Here is a 26158-nt window from a genome sequence, read left to right as displayed (position 1 = left end):
TCCTGGCGATCATTTTTTGTTTGGATTGTATTATAATTCGGATATATAAATGTATATGTAAAAAATATAGTGCCATAAGGAGATATATGTGAGTACATCAGTCCATGTGAGTATTTTTTTCAACCACAAAATGATGATCACCTATATACATGGGCCATCACTCGTGAGGAAGTTTTCACGTTTTAATTTACACTGCCTGACGAATATCTATCAACCAGGACCAATTATTGCTTGTCTCATCAAATCTTAATCCCATGCTGATCATATGCTAAATTCATGTATATGTGTATATCAAGATGACTATATATATCGTAGGATTATAAGTTAATATATGTCACTAAACATATTTAAAATTATTAATTGGTCACTGGACAAAAACCACCCTTGGACCAACATGTTACTTTTAGACTTTTAGTTATGTAATCATAAATCATTGATTATTGTTATTTCAGTTTAGTTCCAATCATCAAATGATTAAGTTATGAATAAAGAGGGCATATGGAGCCATTTACGTATACCATATGCTTTTGTGTTGTTTATTAATCCGAAGATCCGATACGCAGCCGACCTTTAATTTAATAATTAAATTTCTAATTATGGGATTAATTGTTTTCTTGTATGATACTATTAATTATTGAGTAGGACAAACTATTGTTTAATTAAACTAATTTGGTTTATGATGTGAATTTAAATTATTTAATCTAAATGGTCGCAAGAAGGCATGTTTAAGAGAACGTTATAATTATTAATAAAAGCAATTTGCAACCAAAGATCCGTTAGGTCGGTCATTAAGGGCTTAGGCAGTTTTTTCAGGTAAAGTCGGTTGGTCAAAACTCTCTCGAATGCTTCCATAAGACTATGCTATAGCCTATGACTATAATGTCTTTTTGTATACAAATTTTTTAGTTTATTATAATAATTTTCTCTGTTTGTATATTTTTTGAATTCAAAACTTTTATATATATATATTACATGCTGTTTCTTTTTTTTACGAAGGAAGTGGAAGCACTGAAGCACATGTTCGACAAAATAAATGTCAAAATTTTGTAACCATGTATACATATGACTGTAGCCTTTGAGCTAAATTACATTATTTAGCCACGAAGAACTATATGATTTTTGGGCATCATATTAAGCGTTTCATAAAAAAGGTTTAGTAGGTTTAGTTAAAGTAAACAAATAATAAGCAAGGACCATGTTACTAACAATAATGGTCATGCGAGCCAATCATTATTATTATTATTTATACATATAGCCAAAGCCAATCATAAAGTTTGTTAGTTACTAGTTGGATTAGTTAATGTAGATTGTTGGACCGACCGTATCATACCTTTCAATGGATATCAGTAAATCCAAAGCAACTATTCATCTATTAAACCATTATTTTTAGTTATAATATAGTTTGTCATTTGTATATGCGCACTTTTTCCCATTGGACAATAATAGGTATACATATATATGAATCTTGGGAAAAATCAAAGGGTGACTTGGTTTAAGCATGTGCTTCCATGTGGTCACATGAATTGAACCGTATTACATATATGAACGTACGTAACATATTGTAACTCTATAAGATTAATGCGCATATATATATATATATATATATGCATATATTCACATACTATATAGTTTAAACTTCGAAGCCTTCCGATTAGGGAAGTAGTATATGGTTATCTATGCATAATTTTCAAAGTACAGCCATAAAGAACAATAAAGTTTGGTGCTCGAGGTAGTCAAATTAGAGTTATAGTCTAATCTCTTTTATTTAGATGCATTTATCTAATCTTTAAACAGAAGATCATTTCAATTCAAACCTGAGCTTTTTTTATTTTTATTTTTAGTTTAGAATTTTAATGTGTTAAAGAATCCACATATTATAATTTGTGAGCGAGAAGGACTTGGGTAACTCATACAATACAATAGATAGTGATTAATCATATCATTTAATTCATGTCCAAAATTGTAAACCAACGATGTTGCGATTAGGCATGAGCAAAAGCTAACCTTAACCGTATTTTTAACCGTAACCGGACCGTTTATCAACCGTAACCGGACCGTAACCGTATAAAACGGTTAAAAATTGTAACCGTTAACCGTAAAAGTAAATTAGTTACGGTTAAAAAATAATAATAACCGTAACCGTTAATTAACCGTAATTAATCGTCGGTTAACCGTACGGTTAAACGCTCGGTTAACCGCATATTTAAAATTTTAAAATAAATTATATTATAACTGTATACAATACCCAGATTTAACTAATTCACTATAAATAATTGAAATCACATATATTTTTTACTTGTAAAATAAATCATATTTCATAAAATTTTATCTCCAATATTAATATTATAATAATCATCAAATAACCGTAACCGTATTTAACCGTAACCGTAATTAACCGTAACCGTATATAACCGTAACCGTCTTAACCGTATATATAATGATTAAGGTTATGGTTAAAAAATTATAACCGTTAACCGGTGGTTAATTAACCATAACCGCATTAACCGTAACCGTGGTCATGCCTAGTTGCGATCAATTAGAATACAAATCAAATGATGTTAATAAAAAAGATCTACTTGGAAAATTCGATCGTATAATAATGTTTCTTCATCAAAAACCAAAACATTTATATCACAATTGGGAGATTGGTTTAGAAACCTGGTGCTGTAAAAGATGGGCACCTGAAGCCATGCATGTTCCGTTAATTAAGAATGATATAAAATGATTGGTTAATGGTGTTGTAATTTAGTGGACTGTGATGCATCTACGATTGCTTCATTTGAATTTTCAAGTGGATGTTTACTCAACAGATAATGATCCTAACCAACCCACTTAATTAATTTAGTCACTCAACCTATTTTTATATAATCGAATCTCTTGTTAGAATCTTTCATGTATATATGAATTTATTCTGCATAACTCAATAATTTGTAAACACTTTTTAATGTTTATATATGCATTGTATAACAAATTAATAACATTTACATAGCATAGTTGTTCTCTAACTGGATTAAGTTCGGTTAACGAAAGTCCTCACACTGTTTTTTTTTTAAAGTACTCACATTGTTGGTACATCATCATCTCAGTTGTTATATTTGTTTGTTTTATGTTACGTGACATAAAACATTTTCTTTTAACGTGACATAATACATAACTACTTATATATAAAACATTTGGAAATTATTAATATATATCTGATCTCTTAAACTAGAAACGTTTTAAGCGAAATTATCAAATTTATACAACTTATTTTAACTTTTATGCTAAAACGTTAACAAAACAAAAAAAAAAAAGAAAGAAAAAGAAGAAGAGCTGAAACAATGTATGTCTCGTCAGATAATTACGAGACATGTGTCAATAATGTGGAAAAACAAGAAGAACTAGTGAGAAGACAATAGTACCCTTCCATCATCCATGTATAAGTAGCACCTCCTGTCCGAATATACTCCAATCAGACCTCACACAAACAAGTCACACCACAATTATGGGCAAAACTCATAATACTTGCTCTTGAAGAAACCAATAATAATATTCTCACGCCTAAAACACATCGTTTTATCAGAAACATCCATCGACTATGGCTTCTACTTCTACTACCTTACTATTTCCTTCTACTTCTACCCAATTTCTCGATCCAACTTTCTCAAGTTCTTCTTCTTCTTCTTCTTCTTCTTCGTCTAGACACAAATCTCTATCGTTTTCTTCGACACTCGGCAACAAGAAGCTACTAACCCTTTGCTCTGTTTCTTCCTCTTTCGACAAAACATCTCCCATCTCATCTTCTCTCCAATCTCCGACATTCACACCACCGTCTTGGCAGAAACTATGCAACGATGTCGCCAGTCTTATCCCTAAAACTACCAATCAAAATCCTAAACTAAATCCGGTACAGAGAACCGCCGCCAATATTTTAGACGCGGTGGAGAGCGCCATGGTTTCTCACGAACTCCGTCGTCATCCGCTTCCTAAAACTGCGGATCCCACCGTCCAAATTGCCGGAAATTTCTTCCCGGTACCGGAGCGACCAGTCGTGCATAACCTTCCGGTGACTGGAGCAGTACCAGAGTGCATTCAAGGAGTTTACGTCCGAAACGGAGCGAATCCGCTCCACAAACCAGTCTCCGGCCACCATTTGTTCGACGGTGACGGTATGATTCACTCTGTCCAGTTCGATAACGGCTCGGTTAGCTACGCTTGCCGGTTCACCGAAACAAACCGGTTGGTTCAAGAGCGAGAATCTGGTCGCCCTGTCTTCCCCAAAGCAATTGGAGAGCTTCACGGACATTTAGGTATCGCCAAGCTTATGCTCTTCAATACCCGTGGACTATTCGGATTAGTCGACCCGACCCGAGGACTCGGTGTCGCTAATGCCGGTTTAGTCTATTTCAACGGTCATCTCTTAGCCATGTCCGAAGATGACTTACCGTACCATGTCAAAGTCACTCAAACCGGAGATTTAGAAACTTTGGGTCGGTACGACTTCGACTGTCAGCTTAAATCCACAATGATAGCCCACCCGAAAATCGACCCGGAAACCCGAGAACTATTCGCTTTAAGCTACGACGTCGTTTCGAAGCCTTACCTAAAATACTTCAGATTCTCACCCGACGGTGAGAAATCACCGGACGTCGAGATTCCTCTTGATCAGCCGACAATGATCCACGACTTCGCGATCACTGAGAACTTCGTAGTGATCCCAGATCAACAAGTGGTTTTCAGATTACCGGAGATGATCAGAGGTGGTTCTCCGGTGGTTTACGATGAGAACAAGAAATCAAGATTTGGTATTCTGAATAAACAAGCTAAAGATGCTTCGTCGATTCAATGGATCGAAGTACCAGATTGTTTCTGTTTCCATCTATGGAACGCTTGGGAAGAGCCAGAAACAGACGAGGTTGTCGTGATCGGATCATGTATGACGCCACCTGATTCGATTTTCAACGAACACGACGAAACACTTGAGAGTGTTTTGTCGGAGATAAGACTAAACCTGAAAACAGGGGAATCAACACGTCGACCGGTTATATCCGAACAAGTTAATCTCGAAGCCGGTATGGTAAACCGTAATTTATTAGGTAGAAAAACCCGGTTTGTTTACCTTGCTTTAACCGAACCGTGGCCTAAAGTGTCCGGTTTCGCGAAAGTGGACATATCGACCGGAGAGATTCAAAAGTATATATACGGAGACGGGAAATACGGAGGAGAGCCTCTGTTTCTGCCTTCCGGTGACGGAGAAGAAGACGGTGGTTACATTATGGTGTTTGTCCACGACGAGGAGAAGGTGAAGTCGGAACTTCAAATCATTAACGCCGTTAATCTGAAGCTCGAGGCTACGGTTGCGCTTCCGTCGAGAGTGCCTTATGGTTTCCACGGGACGTTCATTAGTAAAGAAGATCTATTGAATCAAGCTTAGTGTTAATATTAGGTTTTTGAAAAGTTTAGGGTTTTATATAGAGAGAGTGTTGCCTGAGGGACTGTTGTGTATTAGTCCCCGGGAACGAGGCTCTTGTTTATGTATATAATTAACATTCCATTAGAGAACTAACTACAAGCTGAGAAAGAAAATAAAAAAGATAGTTAATTATATGGTGGATATAGTCTTGGTTGGGCTCATTCGTTTACTCGGGATAACTCATGATCTTGATTTATGCGACATTATACTTTGCAAAGGTTGATCTAGTGTTGGAATTTTTGTAGCGAAGTTTCTAATGATGTATATGTACTGATGAACAAAGAACTTATTGTGACGCCGCCTATAGATTTCATCTATGTAAAAGATGGCCCTGCTAGAAATAGTCTAATTAAGCAGAATTATTTCTATAAAACTATGACAAAAAGACCACTAATACTTAAAATAATTCGATCTAAAAATAGTCAAAATAGTTTACAGAACTAAGTCAGACCACCATTATCAATGGTACTCTCACTAACCATCTAGGAATATTCACGGTGATATTATTTTGATTATATGTTACGTAAAATAAAAATAAATGGAAGAAGCTTCTTAGAAAGAATGTTACCTTAGAAAATGGGAAACCCAAAAATATCTCATGTTATCTCTGTTTTGAGAATGGGGTCCCTGCTCCTTCTTTGTCTTCTTGCAATGATCAGCTACTTCTCTTTCTCTACTTTTTTTTCTTCTGCTTCCAATAATTGGTATATTACAAAAGTATGAACTCAGAAAATATCTTTTCTTCAAGTCTATGGATATTAGTGAGAACTTCAAATTGTAATTGATAGCACTCAAATGTTGAAACGCTATAAATTCGTCTAACTTCATTTAAATATGAAAAGACTTATCTTAACCTTCGCTCTTCAGTTTCATCATACGTGAAGATAGTGTAAACATCATTTAAACTTGTTCTTGAATCGGCTAAACAGAATTAGGCGTTAATATTCCTCATAGTATGGATTAAGTTATCTTGATGTGGTTTTTTATTTTACAGAATTTTACAGAATTACAGAATCATTATATTAAAATGAAAAATCGATATATATATATATATATAAGTATATATGATTTTGTTAAACTTTAGAAGGCAGCTAGAAGCCTAGAACTAAAACTTAAGAAAAAGAAAATACATTTATATATAAATCGGATTTTACTTCCTTGCTTTATTCATGGGTTTACGTCGAAGTTGTTGTGCACTGGAATACTGGATATACATCGCATAGTTTTTGACTTTGTATGATCTTTTATCCTACTTCTATTGGTTCTGACGCACGTACATAAGCACTCGCAGTTCACAATAGCCAATCGATAGATTCTACAACTGGAACATGTAATGCACTCCACAACCGCTCTTTATTCTACAGATAATGACTGCTTTGGGTTTAAATTTTAATTATTGCGTACGTGTCTTTCTTATATAGTTTTTTTTTTGTCCTCAGAGCTAGAGAGATCATAATAAACAAATAGCATCGACCGAGATAATAAGTATTTTATACTATAGTATACACCGTTTTTGTCTTTAAGATAGTATATTCACCAAAAGAAGTATATAGGCAAAAGTTGTCTTGGAATTTGACGCCTCGATATATAAAGAGAAATCAAGTGACGAGTTTGTAGGCAGAAGCTAAAAATGCCACGGTGTTACAGTACGTGAGTTCATTCGATGTTTCTAGATCAAAGTTCATTGACTATGGAGACTTCTGGATACGTATTCTAACCATTTTTAAATTCTTTTTTATATATAACAACTGTTTCTATCTATTTACTTATATATCTTAACGTGTGTGTGCTTTCCCTATTGTCAACTATTATATGATGATGTATCATAATCATAATAGTATGTGTCTACGTGTCGTGAGATATGGAACCCAACGCAAGCAAATCCAGGTTGCTTGCGCTATTTTCTTCTTCATGAAACAATCAATATACAGTATATGTGTACGTGTAATGAATCAATCAAATGATCAAACATTATTTGAGTACAAATAAAAATTAGGAGTGAAAAATCGTGCAAAATACACTTGATTTAATATTATTGATTTACACATACATACGCTTAGCTTTCCTATATAGATTAGAGTATAACTTCACATTGATATTTTTGAATTACAATAATAAAAAACGAGCAAAATGTCAATAAATAACTGATATATATTTTATTTTTTTTGGTCAAAACTGATATTTATTTTTTGGTGCGAGTTTAGATTTTTTTTTTTTTTTGAATTAAAGAGAAATAGAGGAGTTTTAAAAGAGGAAACAAAATAGTTTGGCCATAGGAGTTCTGAAGGGTCAGCAGGTATGGCCGTATGGATTGGAGAAAAAATAAAAATCAAAAGAACTCATTGCGAATATTATCAACAAATCGAAATTGATAATATGATAATATTTATCTTTTAAAATAGATACTAAAAAAAGCTATAGAACTAACACACAAGTTGTGAATCTTGTAATTCTTTTTATCAAGTTATATATACAAAAATTGATAATGATAAAATAAGGTGTTACATTGTTGCAATGTTGCAGACTTAAAATTTAATAACGCTGAATTAGCTGCTTAACAAAAATACACTGAAAGAAAAAAAAAAAAAAAAAAAGGCAGAAGATGTAGCAATGGCCATTAAAATTTTACGGTCACATAATCAAAGGATGAATAAACGTACTATTATTTTTATTTACAAGGTTTAAATTTTAATAACGAAAAAATGTAAGTTAAAAGTTAAAAAAAAAAAAAAAAAAAAACTTGAACTTGCTAAGAGGACGAATAAGTTTTTATATAATGATCTTGAACCAATCTTCAAAAACACTCCATTCGTTTTACAAAAAATATCGTTTTAAAATTTTAACTTTGTTTGACAAATAAGTTTTGTGTTTCTACTTTCTAATGCAGTTTTAAAAACTAAATATCTTTTTTAATTCGAATTATTTTAGTTTATTAACTAGAGAGAAGGTATTATATATGTAGTGTATTAATAGAAAGTAAAAATGAAATTTGTGTATTTTTAAAAAAATTATGTGAAAATGATAGAATAAGACTTTTGATGAAACGCGATATATCATTAAATACAAAAATCAAAGGATAGACGACGAAGGAGACAATAATTAAGTACATAAATGTTTTATCTACAACTTTGGGACTAATCGTGCCTGAGGAGCATCCCAATCAGTGACAATGTGGTTACGTGTGATCTCTTTTAAACTAGTGCACCCACTTAGTGCCATTGTGAGTTCGAATTCTTCTCTCATCATCTGTAGCACTTTCCTCACTCCGGCTTCTCCTTCCGCCGCCAACGAGAACACCACCGGCCGTCCGATCTATTTCCCAACAAAAAGATTAACAAATGGACGAGAATTGAAGTAAACTTGGTTTCTTGTATGCCAAGAACAGTCGATTAAACTTTTGGCTCTTTCTACTTACAAATATGCCCGAGGCTCCCAGGGCGAGAGCTTTGAAGACATCAGTCCCACGGCGAATCCCACCGTCTAAGAACACTGGAATCTTTCCCTGAGCTGCTTTAACAACCTGAGAACCAGAATCATCAAGAGTTAAAGTTACAATGATGAACAAACATCACAAAGTTGGAAAATAAGTTGATTTTTTTAGGTCTAATTAACCTCTTCTAGGGCTATGATTGTGGCTGGTACGTAGTCGAGCTGGCGAGCACCATGGTTGGACACGATGATACCGGCTGCTCCTGCTTGTACTGCCATCCTTGCTGCAGACCAAGAAAAGAAAGGTAACTTACATTTTTTTTTTTGAGATTCTTCACAAAATTTAAAATAATCACAAATGAAATTAGTGAAGAAGATGAACGAGAGTTTTGTGTTGTTGAGTTTAAGGGGTTTCTTACCATCCTCAGCTGTGAGCACACCTTTCACCAGAATAGGCAGCTTTGTGATTGTCTGAAGCCACTGCACATCCTGTATCATGAATCCCAAAGAAGATCAATCACAACAAGTTTTCTTTTTTATTGATCTGTAATAGTTTCCAAGTGATTGATGTATTGTTTTACCTTCCAGCTCAAGGTACGATCAATTTGTCCAGCCACGTAGGATGCTAGTCCTGAGTCATTTGCCTGCAGAATCCACCGAGCATGTTTAGGAAATTTCCTACTCGCATATAAACTACATGTATAGTCAAAGATGTTGTTACCTCATCCATCTTGCCGAGGTCAAGGCCTTCAAAATTCTTCAAGGTCAAGTAAGGTGGCAATGTAAACCTATTCTTGATATCAGATTCTCTGCGACCAAGCCTCGGTGTATCGACAGTGAGGGCGATTGCTTTGAAACCAGCTCTCTCTGCTCTTCTCACGAGCTGAGCCACCACGTTCCTGTCCTTGTAGACCTATAAAAACAACTGAATCTTGAAGCTTCTTAATTCACAAGCGAGTAATACAGCGCGAGCTGGAGCTTACGTAGAGCTGGAAAAAGCGGATTCCAGGTCCTGTCGAAGCAACCTCTTCAACGCTAGATGTCGCCCATGAAGATAGTGTCTGCAACAAGAGCCTAATGTCACAACCTCTCAAAGTGATGAGTGTCCAAAACAAGAACGGTTCAGAGTCAAACCATGATAGTTCCGGCGGCGGAAGCAGCTCTAGCCGTAGCATACTCACCTGAACACAACAATAAACGTAAAGATGAGAAATTATCATGCTCTGTTATTTTACTCTGTTCTATTTCTTGAATTCTCACCCTCGGGATGAGCCATCTTCTGCATAGCAGTTGGAGCAACCATGATCGGCATAGATATTTTGAATCCCAGGACAGTAGTAGTCATATCAATCTTGCTTACATCAAGCAAAATCCGAGGCCGAAACCTTTAAAGTAAAAGAGAGTAAGAAACATGGTTTGGTTTGATCAGAGAAGCTTTTCTTGATGAAACAACAAAAAAAATGGTTAAAGAGTAAACTATATCATCAAAAGCTCACAAGATTCGAGAGAAAGCGTTTCTGTTCTCTTGAAGAGTCCACTGGTCTTCTGCACCAGAAGCATAGTAATCATACACCATCTTTGGTAATTTCTCCTTAGCGATGGCTTCATACTCGTTAACGTTAGTGATCTCCATCTCCTCTTAAAAATTCTGATCTTCAACTCTTTTAGCTAATGTCTTTCACAATATCTGCTTAGATCATAGAGAACAGAGGAAAAGACAACAATATCAATTATTTATATACATCTGAGCAGAGATATACATACGTGTGTAAGGACAAGGATCTGTGTCAGAGAAAGCTCACCAAGTTGAGGAATAGAAGAGACTTTGGACTTGGGACTATGCTAGCTGCTGGTAACAGTAACTATTTTATATAATGGAGATTTTTTCTGCATGAGGACAAAAAAGCTTATTGGTGTGTAATATCATCACATAATGTACGTGAAGAGGATGAGAAATTGGAGGTGAGGATTTAAAAAGGAAACAGAACCAATCGAATTAAGAGAGTTCTTATCCAAAACAAACCTTTTCCATTATCATTTCTCATCCACACGAGAAAAGGAGAGACCATTTGTGACTTCTTCTTTTTAATTCCTTTTTAGAATATGTGATTTTATGATTGGTGTTTCATTAACGTGTATAGAGGAAATAATTAGGAGAATAATATGATTGTAAAAGCATAGTATTTGAGTGAGAGAAGGTTTCAATATTACAAGAAAGAGAGAAAAGGTGAGAATGACTTGAGACCATAATAAGAGGCTTTTGTATTTGTATATAACGTATAATTCATCTTTTCAATCCACGAAATCCACATCTAGAAAGTGAAAAGGGGATAACTCTATAGCCCCTCTTCAGAAATAAGAACTGTTGTTTACAAGTCCGGCCCAGACCCATTATTGTGTAGTTATAGCCCACATTACATGTCCGGCCCAGGACCATTATTGTGTAGTTATAAACGAAACAAAACAAATTAAGATGGAACCAAACAAGAACGGTGTGAAGTGTGAACTATATAGGAAATGACATTATAGGTAAGAGATGGGAACCCATATCGTGATCATTGCTGCCGACCAAGTTTGATACAGCTACGCGCAGTGCAGCCGAGCAAGTTTGATACTGTCACGCACATATGGCCACGTCAGTTGTAGAAACACAATGAAGTATCTAGAAAATCCAATTGATTCTGCCCAAGTACGTGTACGTTGTTCCTTCCACATATTTCTAAAATTTTGGTTATAATAAGCTCAATTTCTATTAATGGCACAATTTCAACTAATTTAAATATGATATTTTTTATAGGAAAAATAAATAAAAAGCTCTCATCGGATAAAAATTATATGCTGAACTAAAATGACTTTTCCATCAACACTTTAATTTTCAACAGAGAAAATTTAAGAAATTTCTAACATCTTAATTTTTATTATCTATCATTTTCTTTATCAAACAAAATCCACAATTTCCTTTGACGTCCGAAATCCAAATTTGCTATTATGATAACGAGTATTCGCGACATTAAATAATATATCCCTCCAGTAGAATTCTATAATCATCAGTGCATTGGTTAGGGCACTATTATTAGGAAGATCTTAGGGGTAAGATTTACCAAATCCAAATTCTTTAATACATATGTAGAAAATATAATCCAAATTTAACAACAAAATAAAAGCAATAAAGTAAAAGAATTTTTAGTATTACTTTTAAAATGTGGCCACATGCTTTTAAACATTTACAAGAGAGTGTGACGTAACGACTAGAGTAAGCAAAGATCCTTTGGTTTGGTATCACACACACTCTCTATAAATACCCTCAAAACCCTCTTTTATCATAAAATCTCTTCACAAGTGTCCAACCAACAAATCGAGAAAGACGTACAGTAAAGAAGCTCTCTTTTGTAACAATGACGAACGAGGTGATCCTTCTTGATTTCTGGCCAAGTATGTTCGGGATGAGGACAAGGATCGCGTTGAGGGAGAAAGGTGTCGAATTTGAGTACAGAGAAGAGGATCTGAGGAACAAGAGCCCTCTGCTTCTCCAGATGAACCCCATCCACAAGAAGATTCCGGTTCTCATCCACAATGGCAAACCGGTTAACGAATCTATCATTCAGGTTCAGTACATTGACGAGGTCTGGTCTCACAAGAGCCCTATCCTCCCTTCTGATCCTTACCAGAGAGCTCAAGCTAGGTTCTGGGCTGATTTCATCGACAAAAAGGTTACTAATTTCTTCTTGCCCTTGACTTTATAACTTTGAAATCGAATTGGGGATTTCTTCAAAATTGATACTTTATCTGAGTTTTGCAAGTGATAGGCTTTGAGAAATCACGCCCAAATTTTAGGGTTTTTGTGTCTGATGTTGTTCTGCGATTTAGGGATTTCAGAAACTGAGTCTTGATTCGAGTTCGTAGTTGAAAGGCGACGTAAAGTTTAGGTTTTTCTTGTGGACTCATCTTTGTGATAGTTCGATGTTATTATGTTTGATTGGGGGATTTCAAATACTTGTTTTGCTTTGTTTGGGTCAGAGTTCTGACTTAGCTCGATGTTTGTGTGCAATGGATCAGATGTACGATGCTCAGAGGAAGGTGTGGGCGACCAAAGGTGAGGAGCAAGAGACAGGGAAGAAGGATTTCATTGAGATACTCAAGACGCTTGAGTCTGAGCTTGGAGACAAACCCTACTTTGCTGGAGATGACTTCGGCTATGTAGACATTGCATTGATTGGTTTCTCCACCTGGTTTCCAGCATACGAGAAGTTTGGTAACTTCAGCGTTGAACAAGAGTGTCCGAAACTGACTGCTTGGGTCAAGAAGTGTTTGCAGAGGGAGAGCGTGGCCAAGTCCTTGCCTGAGCCTGAGAAGGTTACCGAGTTCGTCTCCATGCTCAGGACGAAATTTGTAGCTGAGTAGATCTGTTTCTTTGTGCGTTTGGTTATGATGCTCTCTGTTTTACTTTGGTGTGGTTCCGTTATTAAATAATGCAGAGCATCTTTGTGAGGTGATTTGGGGTGTAGAGAGAATGTTGTATCTTGTATACGCTCTGAGGTTTCATGTGTGTTTTATGGCTTGTCCTAGTTTGTGTCCAACTTGGTTAAGTGCGTGTTTAAATGAATGATCGTTAATATCTTGTGATTTCTTTGCACCTGTGGAGAAGTTTTCAATAATGGGGATATTATGTTCGGTTAGCACAATCGGGATCCGCATAAATTTGTGGGATTGATACAACTCGCACATCCCACATCTTTGAATTTGAGTTTAGATTTTGAATTAAACGTGCCCGTATCTATTGATGTAAAAGGCCCAAAATAAACTTAACCTTTTACCAAAAAAAAAATCAAAAAGGCCCAAATTAATATAGATGTAGTAGTCATCAGTTGGAATCTATAATATGACATGTACTCTGAGGTCAAAATTATATATACATATAAAATGTACGGATCATACACATACGATATGTATATTTCTTGATGATATATTTATATGTATATTTCTTGATCATGATTTACGTAAATGTATGGAAAATAATATCATATATGTATGGAAAAATCACGTGTTGAAAAAAAATACAAAAATCCCCACCTAACTGAAGTCTGAGAAAGAGTCTTGAGATATTATGAATTTATGATACAAACAAAATCGAGTGTTGAATTTATTATCAACTTTCATCAGTTGTTACCGATTAGTATTTAGTAATAATTATTCAAATTCGTACGGAACTAATATTAAAATGAACATGCTATTAGATGTTTTAGACCAGACGGGATAATGAGAAAAAAAAAATTATAAAGTTTTTTACTGTGTGAAAGCTTAATTTTTTAACCAAAAATAAATAAACAGCCGTTACGAAAAAACAGCCGTTACTCACACCAAAAAAATAATGCTTTTTTTTTAAAAAAGTGGATATGACGTATATGTATATGCTTATCTTTTCCCCTCTATAAAACAGCCGTTTAACTCACACCACTTGTTCATATCACTCACACTTACTTGTTCACTTACCCAAAAAAAAATAAAAAAAAAATCAAGAATATATAATTTGTGAGCGTTTCAGATATCAAAAGCCAATGGCGAACAAACCGATTCTGCTGGATTACTGGCCGAGTATGTTCGGAATGAGGGCTAGAGTTGCGTTGAGGGAGAAAGGTGTTGATTTTGAGTACAGAGAGGAGGACTTCAGCAACAAGAGCGCTTTGCTCCTCCAGAGTAATCCTGTTCACAAGAAAATCCCGGTTCTCGTCCACAACGGTAAACCGGTCTGTGAGTCTCTCAACGTCGTCCAGTACGTTGACGAGGCCTGGCCTGACAAGAACCCATTCTTCCCTTCCGATCCTTACGGGAGATCTCAGGCTCGATTCTGGGCCGATTTCGTCGACAAGAAGGTAACTATTCCCTTTTTGTATCCTAGTTTGAGTCTCAAACAGGACATATTGTTTAAGTATGAGTACTGTTTCATGTTTTCATTTGAGTTTTGTAATTTTTTTATGTGTTCATCTGATAAATTTTTATGTTATGGTACAATGGATACAGTTCACCGAAGCACAAGTGAAGATATGGATGAAGAAAGGTGAAGAGCAAGAAGCAGGGAAGAAGGAGTTTATTGAAGCACTCAAGATTCTTGAATCTGAGCTTGGAGACAAACCTTACTTTGGTGGAGATAGCTTCGGATATGTAGACATTTCCTTGATTACATTCTACAGTTGGTTCCAAGCATACGAGAAGTTTGGTAACATAAGCATCGAAGCAGAGAGTCCGAAACTGGTCGCTTGGGGAAAGAGGTGCATGGAGAAAGAGAGTGTGTCTAAGTCTCTCCCTGAATCTGAGAAGATTGTTGGATACGTTGCTGAGTTTAGGAAGAACAATCTCGGATCTGAGTAGAGAATCATATTCTTGTTCTTTTCTCGTCAATCTATGTTCTTTCTCTCTTCTGTTCTGTTTTTTTAACTTTGGTTTTCTGTGTTCCTTAATAATGCGAGCTGAGAGCATATATCAGAGTGACTGTGTGTGTGTGGTGGTGGCATGTATGCATCCTAGTTCCTAAGTATTGAATAAAATGTTTTTTTATTTAAGCGTCCCAATGTGAAGTCGTATTCATCAGTAAATTCACGAGAAAACTAATGTTGGATTCTTTTTGTCGCTTAGTCACTAAAATAAAGTTGGTGACCACGTTGCGATCATGCAAGTATAGTGGCCCTATGAAAACAAAATAAATTTAAAAAGTGTGTTGGGAGGACATGGCAGCCTAAAAAGCAGTCTCTCTAAAGTCTAAACAAACTCCACTAAAAAACACATCTTATCCATCATCAGCTCATCAGTTCCCTAACTTTGAGGTTTTGAGTGGAGACTCCACACACTTTGCGTTCTTTGTCACCGTTCAACTTTAACCAATAATAGAGTTTAGATGTCCTCTCGAAGTCGAACGTAAACTTCCATGCTTTACCAACTCATTTAGAACCTTTTCATCCACCACACCACAAATATGATGCGCTTGTGGTACATTTTGTTTTTGTTTTTAAAAAGCTTTTGTCATTAAAACAAAAAGAGGAATTTCTAAAAATAATATATAGATCAATACAGTTTTTTTAGTCAAGATTTCATATATGTATTCTCTTGATATATATATAATATTATGTATTAATAGTTGACATGCTACCTAACAAGGCTACGCTACCTAACAAGCCTTAGTAAAAGAGGAATCGAGAAGAGAAGAGCTTCACCGAGCGATCGCAAACAATGGGAGACGAAGTGATCCTTATGAGTTTCTGGTCGAGCATGTTTGGAATGAGGACGATGATCGCGTTAGAGGAGAAAGGAGTGAAGTACGAGTATAGAGAAGAGGATGTGATCAATAACAACAAGAGTCCCTTGGTTCTGGAGATGAATAAAATTCACAAAAAGATCCCCGTGCTAATCCACAATGGTAAACCGGTTTGTGAATCCATCATCCAAATCCAATACATAGACGAAGTCTGGTCCGACAAGAACCCATTCCTGCCTACCGATCCTATACAAAGAGCTCAAGCCTTATTTTGGGCCGATTTCATCGAAAAGAAGGTAACAAACAACATGGATGGTGGATTCTTTTTGAGATCCTAATCAAATTTTATGTGTATACGTGGCACAATGAACAGCTGTTCCGTTGTGGGAGAAAGACTTGGGCAACGAAAGGTGAGGAGCTAGAAGCAGCCAAGAAAGAGCTTATTGAAGTACTCAAGACTCTTCAGTCTGAGCTAGGAGATAAACCTTACTTTGGCGGCGATACATTCGGGTTTGTAGACATTGTGCTGATTGGATTCTATAGTTGGTTTCCAGCATACCAGAAGTTTGGTAACTTCAGCGTTGAACCAGAGTGTTCGAAACTGATGGCTTGGGGAAAGAGGTGTATGCAAAGAGAGTGTGTGGCTAAGGCTTTGCCTGATTCTGAGAAACTTTTTGGTTACGTTTTACAGCTTAAGAAGGTTTATGGAGTCCAGTAAGAGAAGATCTCTTCCATTCCCGTTTTCTCTTCTGTTTAGCTAATATTGTTTGTCTTGTGTTTATTTTAAAGGCGTACTGTAGAGAGAATCCATAGATTGTTAAACATACAGACAAATAATTATTTCCTTTTGATCTTATTCTTGAAAAAGCCACTACTTATGAAAGCTGTGTATAGCCTATAGTTTAAGGATACGACAACAATATTAATAAGATACTTGAATGATAAATTTACATAATGATACAAAATAATGTGAATTTGCGAAATCTCTAACGATCAAAGACTATGTCTAATGACTCGATCCAAAATTCGATTACTTTGTAAACACCGTATCATAAATTTGGCATTCAAGATATGATTTGAAATCTTATAAATTTAAAGGTTAATTCAAACAGCATATTAAATCTATGAGAAAAATCAAAATTTTAAACGTTTTAACAAATAAATAGAAACTTGAATGATAAACTTATGTAGCAATGCGAAAAAATTGAATTGTGAAATCTCTAACAATCAGTCTAATAACACGATCAAAGATCCGGTTAGTATTGAACACCATATTGCAAATTCCATGAGGAAATCAAAAGTTTTAAAAGTTTTTTTACAAATAAATTAAAACTTGAATGATAAATTTACCTAACGATGCGAAAACAAATTGAATTTATGGAATCTCTAACAATCAAGGACTATGTCCAATGACAGGATCCAAAATCCGGTTAGTCTTCGACACCGTATTACAAATTTAGCATCCAAGTTTTCATTATTTGAAATATTAAAAAAAAAATGGAAAATTTTGTTAAATAAGGAAAATCAAAAGTTTCTTTTACTAATAAATTTAGACTTGAATGATAAATTTACGTAACGATGCGAAACAAATTGAATTTATGGAATCTCTAACGATCAAGGACGATGTCCAATGACACGATCCAAAATCCGGTTAGTTTCCAACAAAGTATTGCAAATTTAGCATCCAAGTTTTCATTATTCGAAATTTGAAAATTTTAAAACTAATAGGTTCAACTTAAAAAAAATGAAAATATGGGAAATTTTGTTGAAAAAGTTTAAAATCCATGATGAAAATCTTAAGTTTTAAAAGCTTTTTTACAAATAAATTAAAACTTGAATGATAAATTTACATAACGATGCGAAAACAAATTGAATTTATGGAATCTCTAACAATCAAGGACGATGTCCAATGACACGATCCAAAATCCGGTTAGTCTCCGACAACGTATTGCAAATTTAGCATCCAAGTTTTCATTATTTGAAATTTGAAAAATTTAGAACTAATAGTTCAACTTAAAATAATAATTTGTACTTAGTATATAGTTTATGAAAGTTTTCAAGATTAAAAAAAAAAAAAAAAGATGAGCTAGAAATTGGACCTCTTTTTGTTCATGATCAAGGGCTTGTGATTACGGTAAGGGCTGAAGAAGAGATTGCTTCTGACGCTCCGAACGTGACTGATGAGAAAGCTGCTGTTCATATCTTCTCACATCTTCCCTCTTCGTACTGTCGGATCCATCCAGGCTTTTCAACCATCACCCTTCCTTGATTCTAAACAAATGAATCAGAGCAGAATCATCATCAATTTATCATCATCTTCCTCCATCTCGCTTCTCTCGTCTCTTCTCTGGTCAGTGCTTTGGTGAAAATTTCGAAAAGAGGATAGGAACAAATCCAACAATCAAAAATCTAAGATATCATAGATGAAATAGAAGCAAAGGAAGAAGAAATCGTTAGAAAATAAAAAAATCAAGGGCAGAGCCATGCTATTTCATCTTTCTCTCCCACTCTGTTTATTTTCTCTGGTTTGTGAAGTTTCATTCTAAAATGGTAATAATACTTATATATAAACTGGCCTTTTTTCACTGACAAGACACAAGAGTGTTTAGGTTCGGTGATAATCTAGCCGTTATTTAGGTTCGGGTAAAAAACTTTCTATTTTTTCTAGTTGCATTTGTATCTAGTTTGGTTACTACTTTACTAGTTAGTTACCGACTTAGTTTCCTTTTTTCCTTTTTTTTACCCTTTTGCCTGGAATCGTAATGATTTGATTTATTTGGCAATATATTAAAACCATTACTATTTCTGATTTGTGTAACAATGTGGCCTGCGTTACTGATCTTAGTTTCGATTTGCTAGTTTGAAGTTCTAATTAATCCGATTCACACGAAGACTCGAATCCATCAACGTCGTCCAGTACACTGGCGAGGTCTGGTCCGGACGAAATCCCTTACCCCAGAGAGCTCAGGCCAGGTTCTTGGTCGTGTTCATAGACACCAAGGTACCATATCCATAAATTCGTTTTGTTGTCTGTGCCCTTGATTACGTAATTGCCACAAGTTCGGAACTTGAGCTTATTTATGAGTCTGCGAATCTAATTTCGGGTCAGTGTCTTTGTGTCGATAGATGTTTGTTTCACCGTTGAAGCAGCCAAAGGAGGCTTTTTATGCATTGTCCTGATCTTTGATCTTGATGCTTCTTAATTCTATTCCCCTCTTGCCTGTTTATTTTATTTACTCTATTTTCTTGAGATCTGTTTTTTTTTTTTTGGTTAGTTCTCATTCTTGGAAACATCCGTGAAGCTTTCCTCTCTCTTGTTCTGTATCAGTCTTTTCTCAACGTAACTGAATCATGATTATATTGTTCAATAATGTACAAAGTCTCTTACTGGATTTTATCAGTTTCTGAGTATTAAAAAAGCTCTCTTGTTGATTGATTGGTTGATTCTCTCTGCAATCTTTATGCTAATGGATTCATCTTTTCTCCTTACTAGTGTTGCTGCTGCTATATAGGCTTCTTCACGCTTTTGTGTACATTACTTTTTTTTTGTTAGAAAATGTTTTTGATTCAATCAAGAAACCAAATATATTGATTCTTCACCTTTCATTAAAAATGAGATCAAGAGAGAAGAATCTACTGGTACTGAACTCATTCAGGCGATTAAAGGTGAACTTGATATACAGTAAGTTTCCTTCATTTATCTTGAAGATAGTTCCCTTCACTTGTTATGTTAATTTAATACGTTTGACACAGCTTACTACCTCTACTCTTGTAGTTTCCCTCATCTATTAGAGGTGCCATTAATCTGGTAGAGCTTCCCTCATCCATTGGAAATCTCATTAATCTCAAGAATTTGGAGGTTAGTGAATGCTCAAAACTGGTGGAGCTTCCCTCATCTATGTTTGGAAGTCTCATCAACCTCCATATATTAAGTCTCAATGAATGCATAAATCTAGTGAAGCTCCCCTCATCTAGTTGGGAATGCCATTAGTCTCAAATATTTGAATCTCAGTCATTGTTCAAGTCTCCTGGAGCTTCCTGAAGGAAATCTCAAAACAAGAAAGATTCAATATTTATTAAGATAGCTAAGAAATAAGATTTAGATTATTGTATAGAGAAACTAAGATAAAAGAGACTAAAGATTGTCACCAAGATACAAATGATTTTTGATTGCTCTCTTACAAAGATTAAGAAGAGAGTTACCACATGAGGCAACTCCGAGAGTATATGTCTTAAACAAGATAAAGAGATAAATGTTTTGAGTTCAAAATTGTATGAATTAAGCAAAAGATTACTGTCGTGTATTTTTATGAACAAGAACAGATAAAGCATATACTATTACTATGACGTAAGCAGTGGCCTAAGCATCTTTAAAACTACATTTAAAAAACATATCGAATTCGATAACATTAAGTTGACTTGTTTAACGTCGTTCACACCTTGCTTGCTTCGTTGTCTCTCTTAGCTTTCCAAGGTTCAATTAATTTTTCATTTTTGTTTACAGTACTCAATAATAATATATATACACATCAGCAGCGCAATACAAACTCCTAATTATAATTATACTGCTTTACCTCTATTAAGTAAGAATCACCGATAAAGAGTATACATCAAAGAAGAGATCCTTCTTTCACAACAATGGCGGATGAAGTGATCCTTCTGGATTACTGGCCGAGTCCATTCGGAATAAGAGCGAGAATCGCGCTAAGAGAGAAAGGTGTTGAGTTTGAATGCAGAGAAGAGAATCTGAGAGACAAGAGCCCTTTGCTTCTTCAGATGAATCCGGTTCACAAGAAGATTCCAGTTCTCATCCACAATGGTAAACCTGTCTGCGAATCCATGAACGTTGTCCAGTACATCGACGAGGTCTGGTCCGACAGAAACCCTATCCTCCCTTCCGATCCTTACCAGAGAGCTCAGGCCAGATTCTGGGTCGATTTCGTCGACACCAAGGTACCAATTTCAAAAACCTCTGTTTTAGAGTTTTTTCTTACACCTTTTAGGGTTTTGTTTCGTGGACTCATAATTGAGTATGTTTTGGATTTGATCTGTGAAATGGGGAGCAGTTGCTCAAGCCGGCGGATCAGCTCTGGCAAACAAAAGGCGAGGAACAAGAGACAGCCAAGAAAGAGTATATTGAAGCACTCAAGATTCTTGAATCTGAGCTTGGAGACAAACCTTACTTTGGTGGAGATACCTTCGGGTTCCTAGACATTGCCATGACTGGATATTACAGCTGGTTCGAAGCATCAGAGAAGTTAGCTAACTTCAGCATCGAACCAGAGTGTCCCATACTCATGGCTTCTGCCAAGAGGTGTTTGCAGAGAGAAAGTGTGGTTAAGTCCCTCCATGATTCTGAGAAGATCCTTGAGCTCGCCTATAAGCTTAGGAAGGAATATGGTGTCTAAAATTCTTATTGATTCCCCATCTCACGTTTCTCTGTTCTCTGTTTTTCTTTTCTTTTTCTTTTCTCTTTAAGTTTGTTATGTCTTCTGTGAATATTTATCTCTTTATTTTTATTTCACGAAATCAGATTTGTTTCTTGTTATTCAAGAATATGGCTCCTCAATTTAGAAAACTAACCAACTCACTCACTAAAAAAATATAATAGTCCAATCATTCAACCTCGCTTGTGACATACAAATATGAATATCTCTTAACAAATAAAAATCCCAACACAAAATATAAACTAAAATACATTAATCTAGTTTTAATCACGATTTGGTCGAATAATTATATATTTTATTATGGCTACAAGCAATTGCCTTAGTTGCTAAGCAGGTCCACTTACTCTGATCTTTTGTAAAAAAGTTGATTTAAGTGGAGAATTAGATTCGAAACCTTTCTTTATCTTGGCTCTATATTTACCACTCTCGATCTCTTCTTCACAGAGTCTCACCGACAACTAAAAATGGCAGAAGAGGTTATTCTACTGGATTACTGGGCAAGCATGTTCGGGATGAGGACGAGGATTGCTTTGGATGAGAAAGGAGTGAAATATGAGTATAGAGAAGAAGACCTGAGTAACAAAAGCCCTTTACTTCTTGAGATGAACCCTATTCACATGAAGATCCCGGTTCTGATCCATAAAGGTAAACCGATTTGCGAATCCATAATCCAGGTTCAGTACATCGACGAGCTCTGGCCCGACACAAACCCAATTCTTCCTTCGGATCCTTACAAGAGAGCTCAAGCTAGATTTTGGGTAGATTACATTGACAAGAAGGTTACATTTTTTCTTCTTATGTTTTTTTTTGTTTTTTTTTTGTTTGAGTTCTTTGCATCAAATAAATCAGTAACAAAGTAAGTAACGGATGATGTGCAATGTGTTGCTAAATGTTGTTTTGGATAAAATTGGGATCAGACGTACGGACCATGCAAGGCTTTATGGTCAGAAACAGGAGAGAAACAAGAGGCAGCGAAGGTGGAGTTCATCGAAGTACTCACGACCCTTGATTCAGAGCTCGGAGACAAATCTTTCTTTGGAGGAAACGAATTTGGACTTGTGGACATTGCCTTTATCGGATTCTACAGCTGGTTCCGTACGTACGAGGAGGTAGCGAATCTCAGCATCGTAGCAAAGTTTCCTAAGCTAATCTCGTGGGCACAGAGGTGCTCGAAAAGAGAGAGTGTGGCTAAGGCCTTGCCTGACTCTGATAAGGTTCTCAAGTCTGTCTCTGATCATCGGAAGACTGTTTTAGGACTCTGATCAGATTTCCCTGTTTCTGATTTGCTCTGTTTTCAATAATAGCTCGAAGTAGGTAATGTTTGTGTTTGGGATTCGACTGAAGCTAATCTAAGATCTATTTTTATTTTTATTTGGTTACAACTTCTATATTCTTTGTATGACAAGCATCAACGGTCGCTCCATAGTGTTTTATTTATAATCTTCGAAATATATTAATCATCAAAGATGAATAAAGACAGAAAACAAATCAAATATATGGTTAAACAAGAAAAAGAAAAAAGACAAAACTTAAAAGAATACAAGTTGTAAAAGTCTTTTGATGTAATGGTTGACAAACTATGTAGTGCTTTTACACTATGTATTGATCTCGATTTGGTTGTAATTTAATTTTATTAGAAGACTTAAGAAAGACAAATCATTAAAAAGATACCTATCGTAATGTAAAATATAACCATTTGTTGTTGTCTCGTATTTTAAAGTGAAATTGTTCATTGGTAAACACATGGTATAAGTATAACAGTTGTTTGAATTCGTAAAACCATGTCTTGTTACTTGTTAGTAGAACTATATCCGTTGTAAAATGGTCAAAACCTGGCCGATATATTTATGTAATGCATAAGTTATAGTTTGTGGTGTGTGATTTATATATATTCGTTGGTATTAAGCATACATGACATAAAACCAAATGGATTTTCTAATACTGATGTAACATATAATGATGATGTCCCAAGTGATATATGATAACTTCATGGATTTATAAATAACGCAAAATCATTTGATAGTGCATATAGGAGCACAGTTTTGTTTGTATTCGTCAAGTTATTAAGTAGTCTATTATTGGTGGTTCAAGATTGAGGGGGCTCGGACGAAACTCATAGTCCAAATTAAGATTTGGATGTTCGTTTCGGGAAACATTAGTGTGGCCCAAAACGACGACCATCTCAATCCGCAAGAAAGAAAAAGACACTACTACTATTCATATACTACTTTCGTCATGTCTCTATTAAGTATAATGTTAAAGTTCGAAACCAAAAAAAAAAACAAAAAACACTCAAACAGTCTTCCTTATAATTAAAAGAAATAAAAGAAAAAGACGAAATTTCTTTCTTTGTCGCTAACGTTAATGTCGTAGGAGAGGCAAAATTTGAAAATATAGGAGAGTACAAAAAAACAAGAGCCACGGCACCAAGAAGAGAAGAGAGAGTACGTTATAACATGGGGACTTGTACTATATGAGATTCCTTTAATTATACTAACGAGCACCTCTCCCCCCCACATTTATATATACTACTCCTTTATCCCAATAACCTTTTTTTTTTCTTTTTTGCTTTTGGTTGTACAATATCCAGGTGGTATAGTTAACACACTCAAGCATAATTTTCAACAATACTAAAATGCGATATTTCTTACTTAAGCATCCAAGAATAATCTACGAATTAGATTAGTAAAGAAGAAAAATCAAAAGTCACATTGATATTGTAGAGATAATTACAATGCATGGAATCAAAGATTATTCCAAAACTATATATATCGGTTACGAGTTTCTTAACCGTTTTTACTTTTCCGGTTAGATATCATCTTAAGCATGTATGACTTTTATTTCTTTTTTGTTGCCGTCAATTGTTGGGTAAAAATGAAACAATCCGAACTTTATCTTTTCGTTAAAAACCATAAAATAAAAATCTAAAGAACCTGACAAAGTTAGTTCTAAAGTAAGATGTAACCATATAATTAATATAAATGAAAAATAAAAAATTGATCAACGTACACGATTGATAGAGTCAAATAATTTACATTCACACATATCTATAATGTTCTTTTCTTAAGAAAAAAAATAAAAAAAAAGATATCACAAGCCATGCATGTAATACTAAATGTTATTTATAAAAACAGAAATTGTAAAAGATGGAATATGGAGTTTTATTGTACCAAAGCCCTCGGGAAATATATAAAAACTCATCTGCATAGTATTTACTGAATTTAGTCACAGAAAACCTAGAAACACATACTGTTACGAAATAACGTTTCCAATTTAAACTGAAATCAATTGTATTGAATGATACGTTTCAGTGTAAGTTTTTGACGTTTACATGCTTTTTACCAATACAAGAAGAATATTTCAAACATTATTTTATTTTTCTAAGCGAGAACCAAAAAAAAAAAAAAAAAGAAGAAGAAGAGAATATTTCAAACATTCCTGCACACAGAAAAAGACATTATTTTGGCCAAACAACACCCATTCTTATCAATTACATGTTGATCACTACTAATCAGACATTAACAGTGTGTACTAATTAGTAATTAGCCATTAACAGTGTTAAGCAGTAATAAATTTATAGGAAAATAAAATAAAAAAAGAGGTGCTAAAAAAAAGTCACGTGATAGCTGTCTGTCTCGTTCCGTTCACACAGCCGTTGGATAAGTCATTTGCTGACTCGGATAGGAGATTTCGGAGTAGTGCGAAGTATGGGATTATTACCCATTAGATTAAAAGGCTGTACGAATGTCGTTTTCGGTAATACTTTTAGGGGCTTTTGACCAAAATTGGGCGTTGAATAACCCGACCCGCTAACCCAAATTATTTGTTTGTTTTTTTTTTAATTGTTTTTTCCATTGTTGAGTTTTTTTTTTAAAAAATGTTATTTCTTTATGCTTCTTTGTCCCTTAGTGTTAAACTCTTCTTTCAGGAATAACAGAAATTTGCAGATTTTTTATTTTGTATATTATTAGCAAATTTTGTTTGAATGTGTATATACTATATTACTTACATGCTTGATCTTTTCTAGATAAACTATCCTGATCAAAAGTAATCTTAATAACAAACATTTGTGAAACATGTTTAGTTTAGCCAACCAAAAATGGTAAATTTACAATTTATATCACCATTTCCATAGATGAAAAATACATTTTACATGTTATCTTTACAAAAAAAAAATGTATTAGAGATTTTATTTTGTTTCATATTATAAATGTTTTGTAAATTTCTATATAAATTAAAAATATACTTAATAATTTTTGATCAATTATATTGTGCAGTTTTATTCACCATTGATTGAATGGTTTTAACTAATTCAAATATGCTCTGTTTTTTTGTTTTTTTTTTAACCTTAATGGCTTAAACATCTTCTCCTCTAAATATTTGCAGTTTTTTCTTTGCTATTTGCTTGACTTAAAAACGAAAAAATAAAGAAACAAAACTTGGAAAGAAGAGAAGTACAAGTTGGTAGGGAAAAATTCGAGTCTTTTTATTTGTCTCTTATTTATAGAAATGCAAATGTAAAAGCGGATAGTTTGGCACGACGAGCTCGTGTTAACCCGCATATCGCTAAATTTGTAAACAATG

General features: G+C 34.7%; 7 protein-coding genes across 7 annotated transcripts; 6 read left to right on the top strand and 1 right to left on the bottom strand.

Annotated features, from left to right (window-relative positions):
• Positions 1-3316: 3316 nt before the first annotated feature.
• On the top strand, positions 3317-5451 carry LOC17895008 (9-cis-epoxycarotenoid dioxygenase NCED9, chloroplastic). The gene has a single exon (XM_006301953.2). The coding sequence runs from the start codon at positions 3578-3580 to the stop codon at positions 5411-5413; it is 1836 nt and encodes a 611-aa protein (XP_006302015.2). The 5' UTR covers positions 3317-3577; the 3' UTR covers positions 5414-5451.
• Positions 5452-8471: 3020 nt separating this feature from the next.
• Positions 8472-10799, bottom strand: LOC17895117 ((S)-2-hydroxy-acid oxidase GLO1). Its single transcript, XM_006300453.2, has 11 exons — positions 10684-10799; positions 10378-10568; positions 10142-10266; positions 10016-10062; positions 9865-9942; positions 9603-9794; positions 9463-9525; positions 9301-9370; positions 9065-9165; positions 8868-8972; positions 8472-8764 (listed from the first exon to the last, which is right to left on the bottom strand). Exons 2-11 carry the CDS (start codon positions 10512-10514, stop codon positions 8573-8575), a joined length of 1110 nt encoding a protein of 369 aa, XP_006300515.1. The 5' UTR covers positions 10515-10568; positions 10684-10799; the 3' UTR covers positions 8472-8572.
• A 1406-nt stretch (positions 10800-12205) lies between these two features.
• On the top strand, positions 12206-13508 carry LOC17895116 (glutathione S-transferase U19). The gene is made up of 2 exons (XM_006302739.2): positions 12206-12591; positions 12938-13508. The coding sequence occupies exons 1-2, from the start codon at positions 12277-12279 to the stop codon at positions 13280-13282; spliced, it is 660 nt and encodes a 219-aa protein (XP_006302801.1). The 5' UTR covers positions 12206-12276; the 3' UTR covers positions 13283-13508.
• Positions 13509-14366: 858 nt separating this feature from the next.
• LOC17895149 (glutathione S-transferase U20) lies at positions 14367-15438 on the top strand. The gene is made up of 2 exons (XM_006302738.2): positions 14367-14751; positions 14900-15438. The coding sequence occupies exons 1-2, from the start codon at positions 14437-14439 to the stop codon at positions 15245-15247; spliced, it is 663 nt and encodes a 220-aa protein (XP_006302800.1). The 5' UTR covers positions 14367-14436; the 3' UTR covers positions 15248-15438.
• Positions 15439-16018: 580 nt separating this feature from the next.
• On the top strand, positions 16019-16983 carry LOC17895459 (glutathione S-transferase U21). Its single transcript, XM_006300941.2, has 2 exons — positions 16019-16423; positions 16501-16983. Exons 1-2 carry the CDS (start codon positions 16103-16105, stop codon positions 16843-16845), a joined length of 666 nt encoding a protein of 221 aa, XP_006301003.1. The 5' UTR covers positions 16019-16102; the 3' UTR covers positions 16846-16983.
• Positions 16984-20673: 3690 nt separating this feature from the next.
• On the top strand, positions 20674-21626 carry LOC17895102 (glutathione S-transferase U22). Its single transcript, XM_006302744.2, has 2 exons — positions 20674-21080; positions 21194-21626. The coding sequence occupies exons 1-2, from the start codon at positions 20766-20768 to the stop codon at positions 21533-21535; spliced, it is 657 nt and encodes a 218-aa protein (XP_006302806.1). The 5' UTR covers positions 20674-20765; the 3' UTR covers positions 21536-21626.
• Positions 21627-21897: 271 nt separating this feature from the next.
• LOC17895800 (glutathione S-transferase U23) lies at positions 21898-22962 on the top strand. Its single transcript, XM_006302723.2, has 2 exons — positions 21898-22353; positions 22492-22962. The coding sequence occupies exons 1-2, from the start codon at positions 22039-22041 to the stop codon at positions 22834-22836; spliced, it is 660 nt and encodes a 219-aa protein (XP_006302785.2). The 5' UTR covers positions 21898-22038; the 3' UTR covers positions 22837-22962.
• The last annotated feature ends 3196 nt before the right edge of the window (positions 22963-26158 follow it).

Source organism: Capsella rubella, unplaced genomic scaffold, assembly GCF_000375325.1.
Source record: "Capsella rubella cultivar Monte Gargano unplaced genomic scaffold, Caprub1_0 scaffold_2, whole genome shotgun sequence".
NCBI lineage: Eukaryota > Viridiplantae > Streptophyta > Magnoliopsida > Brassicales > Brassicaceae > Capsella > Capsella rubella.
This window is presented reverse-complemented; position numbering and strand designations above follow the sequence as displayed.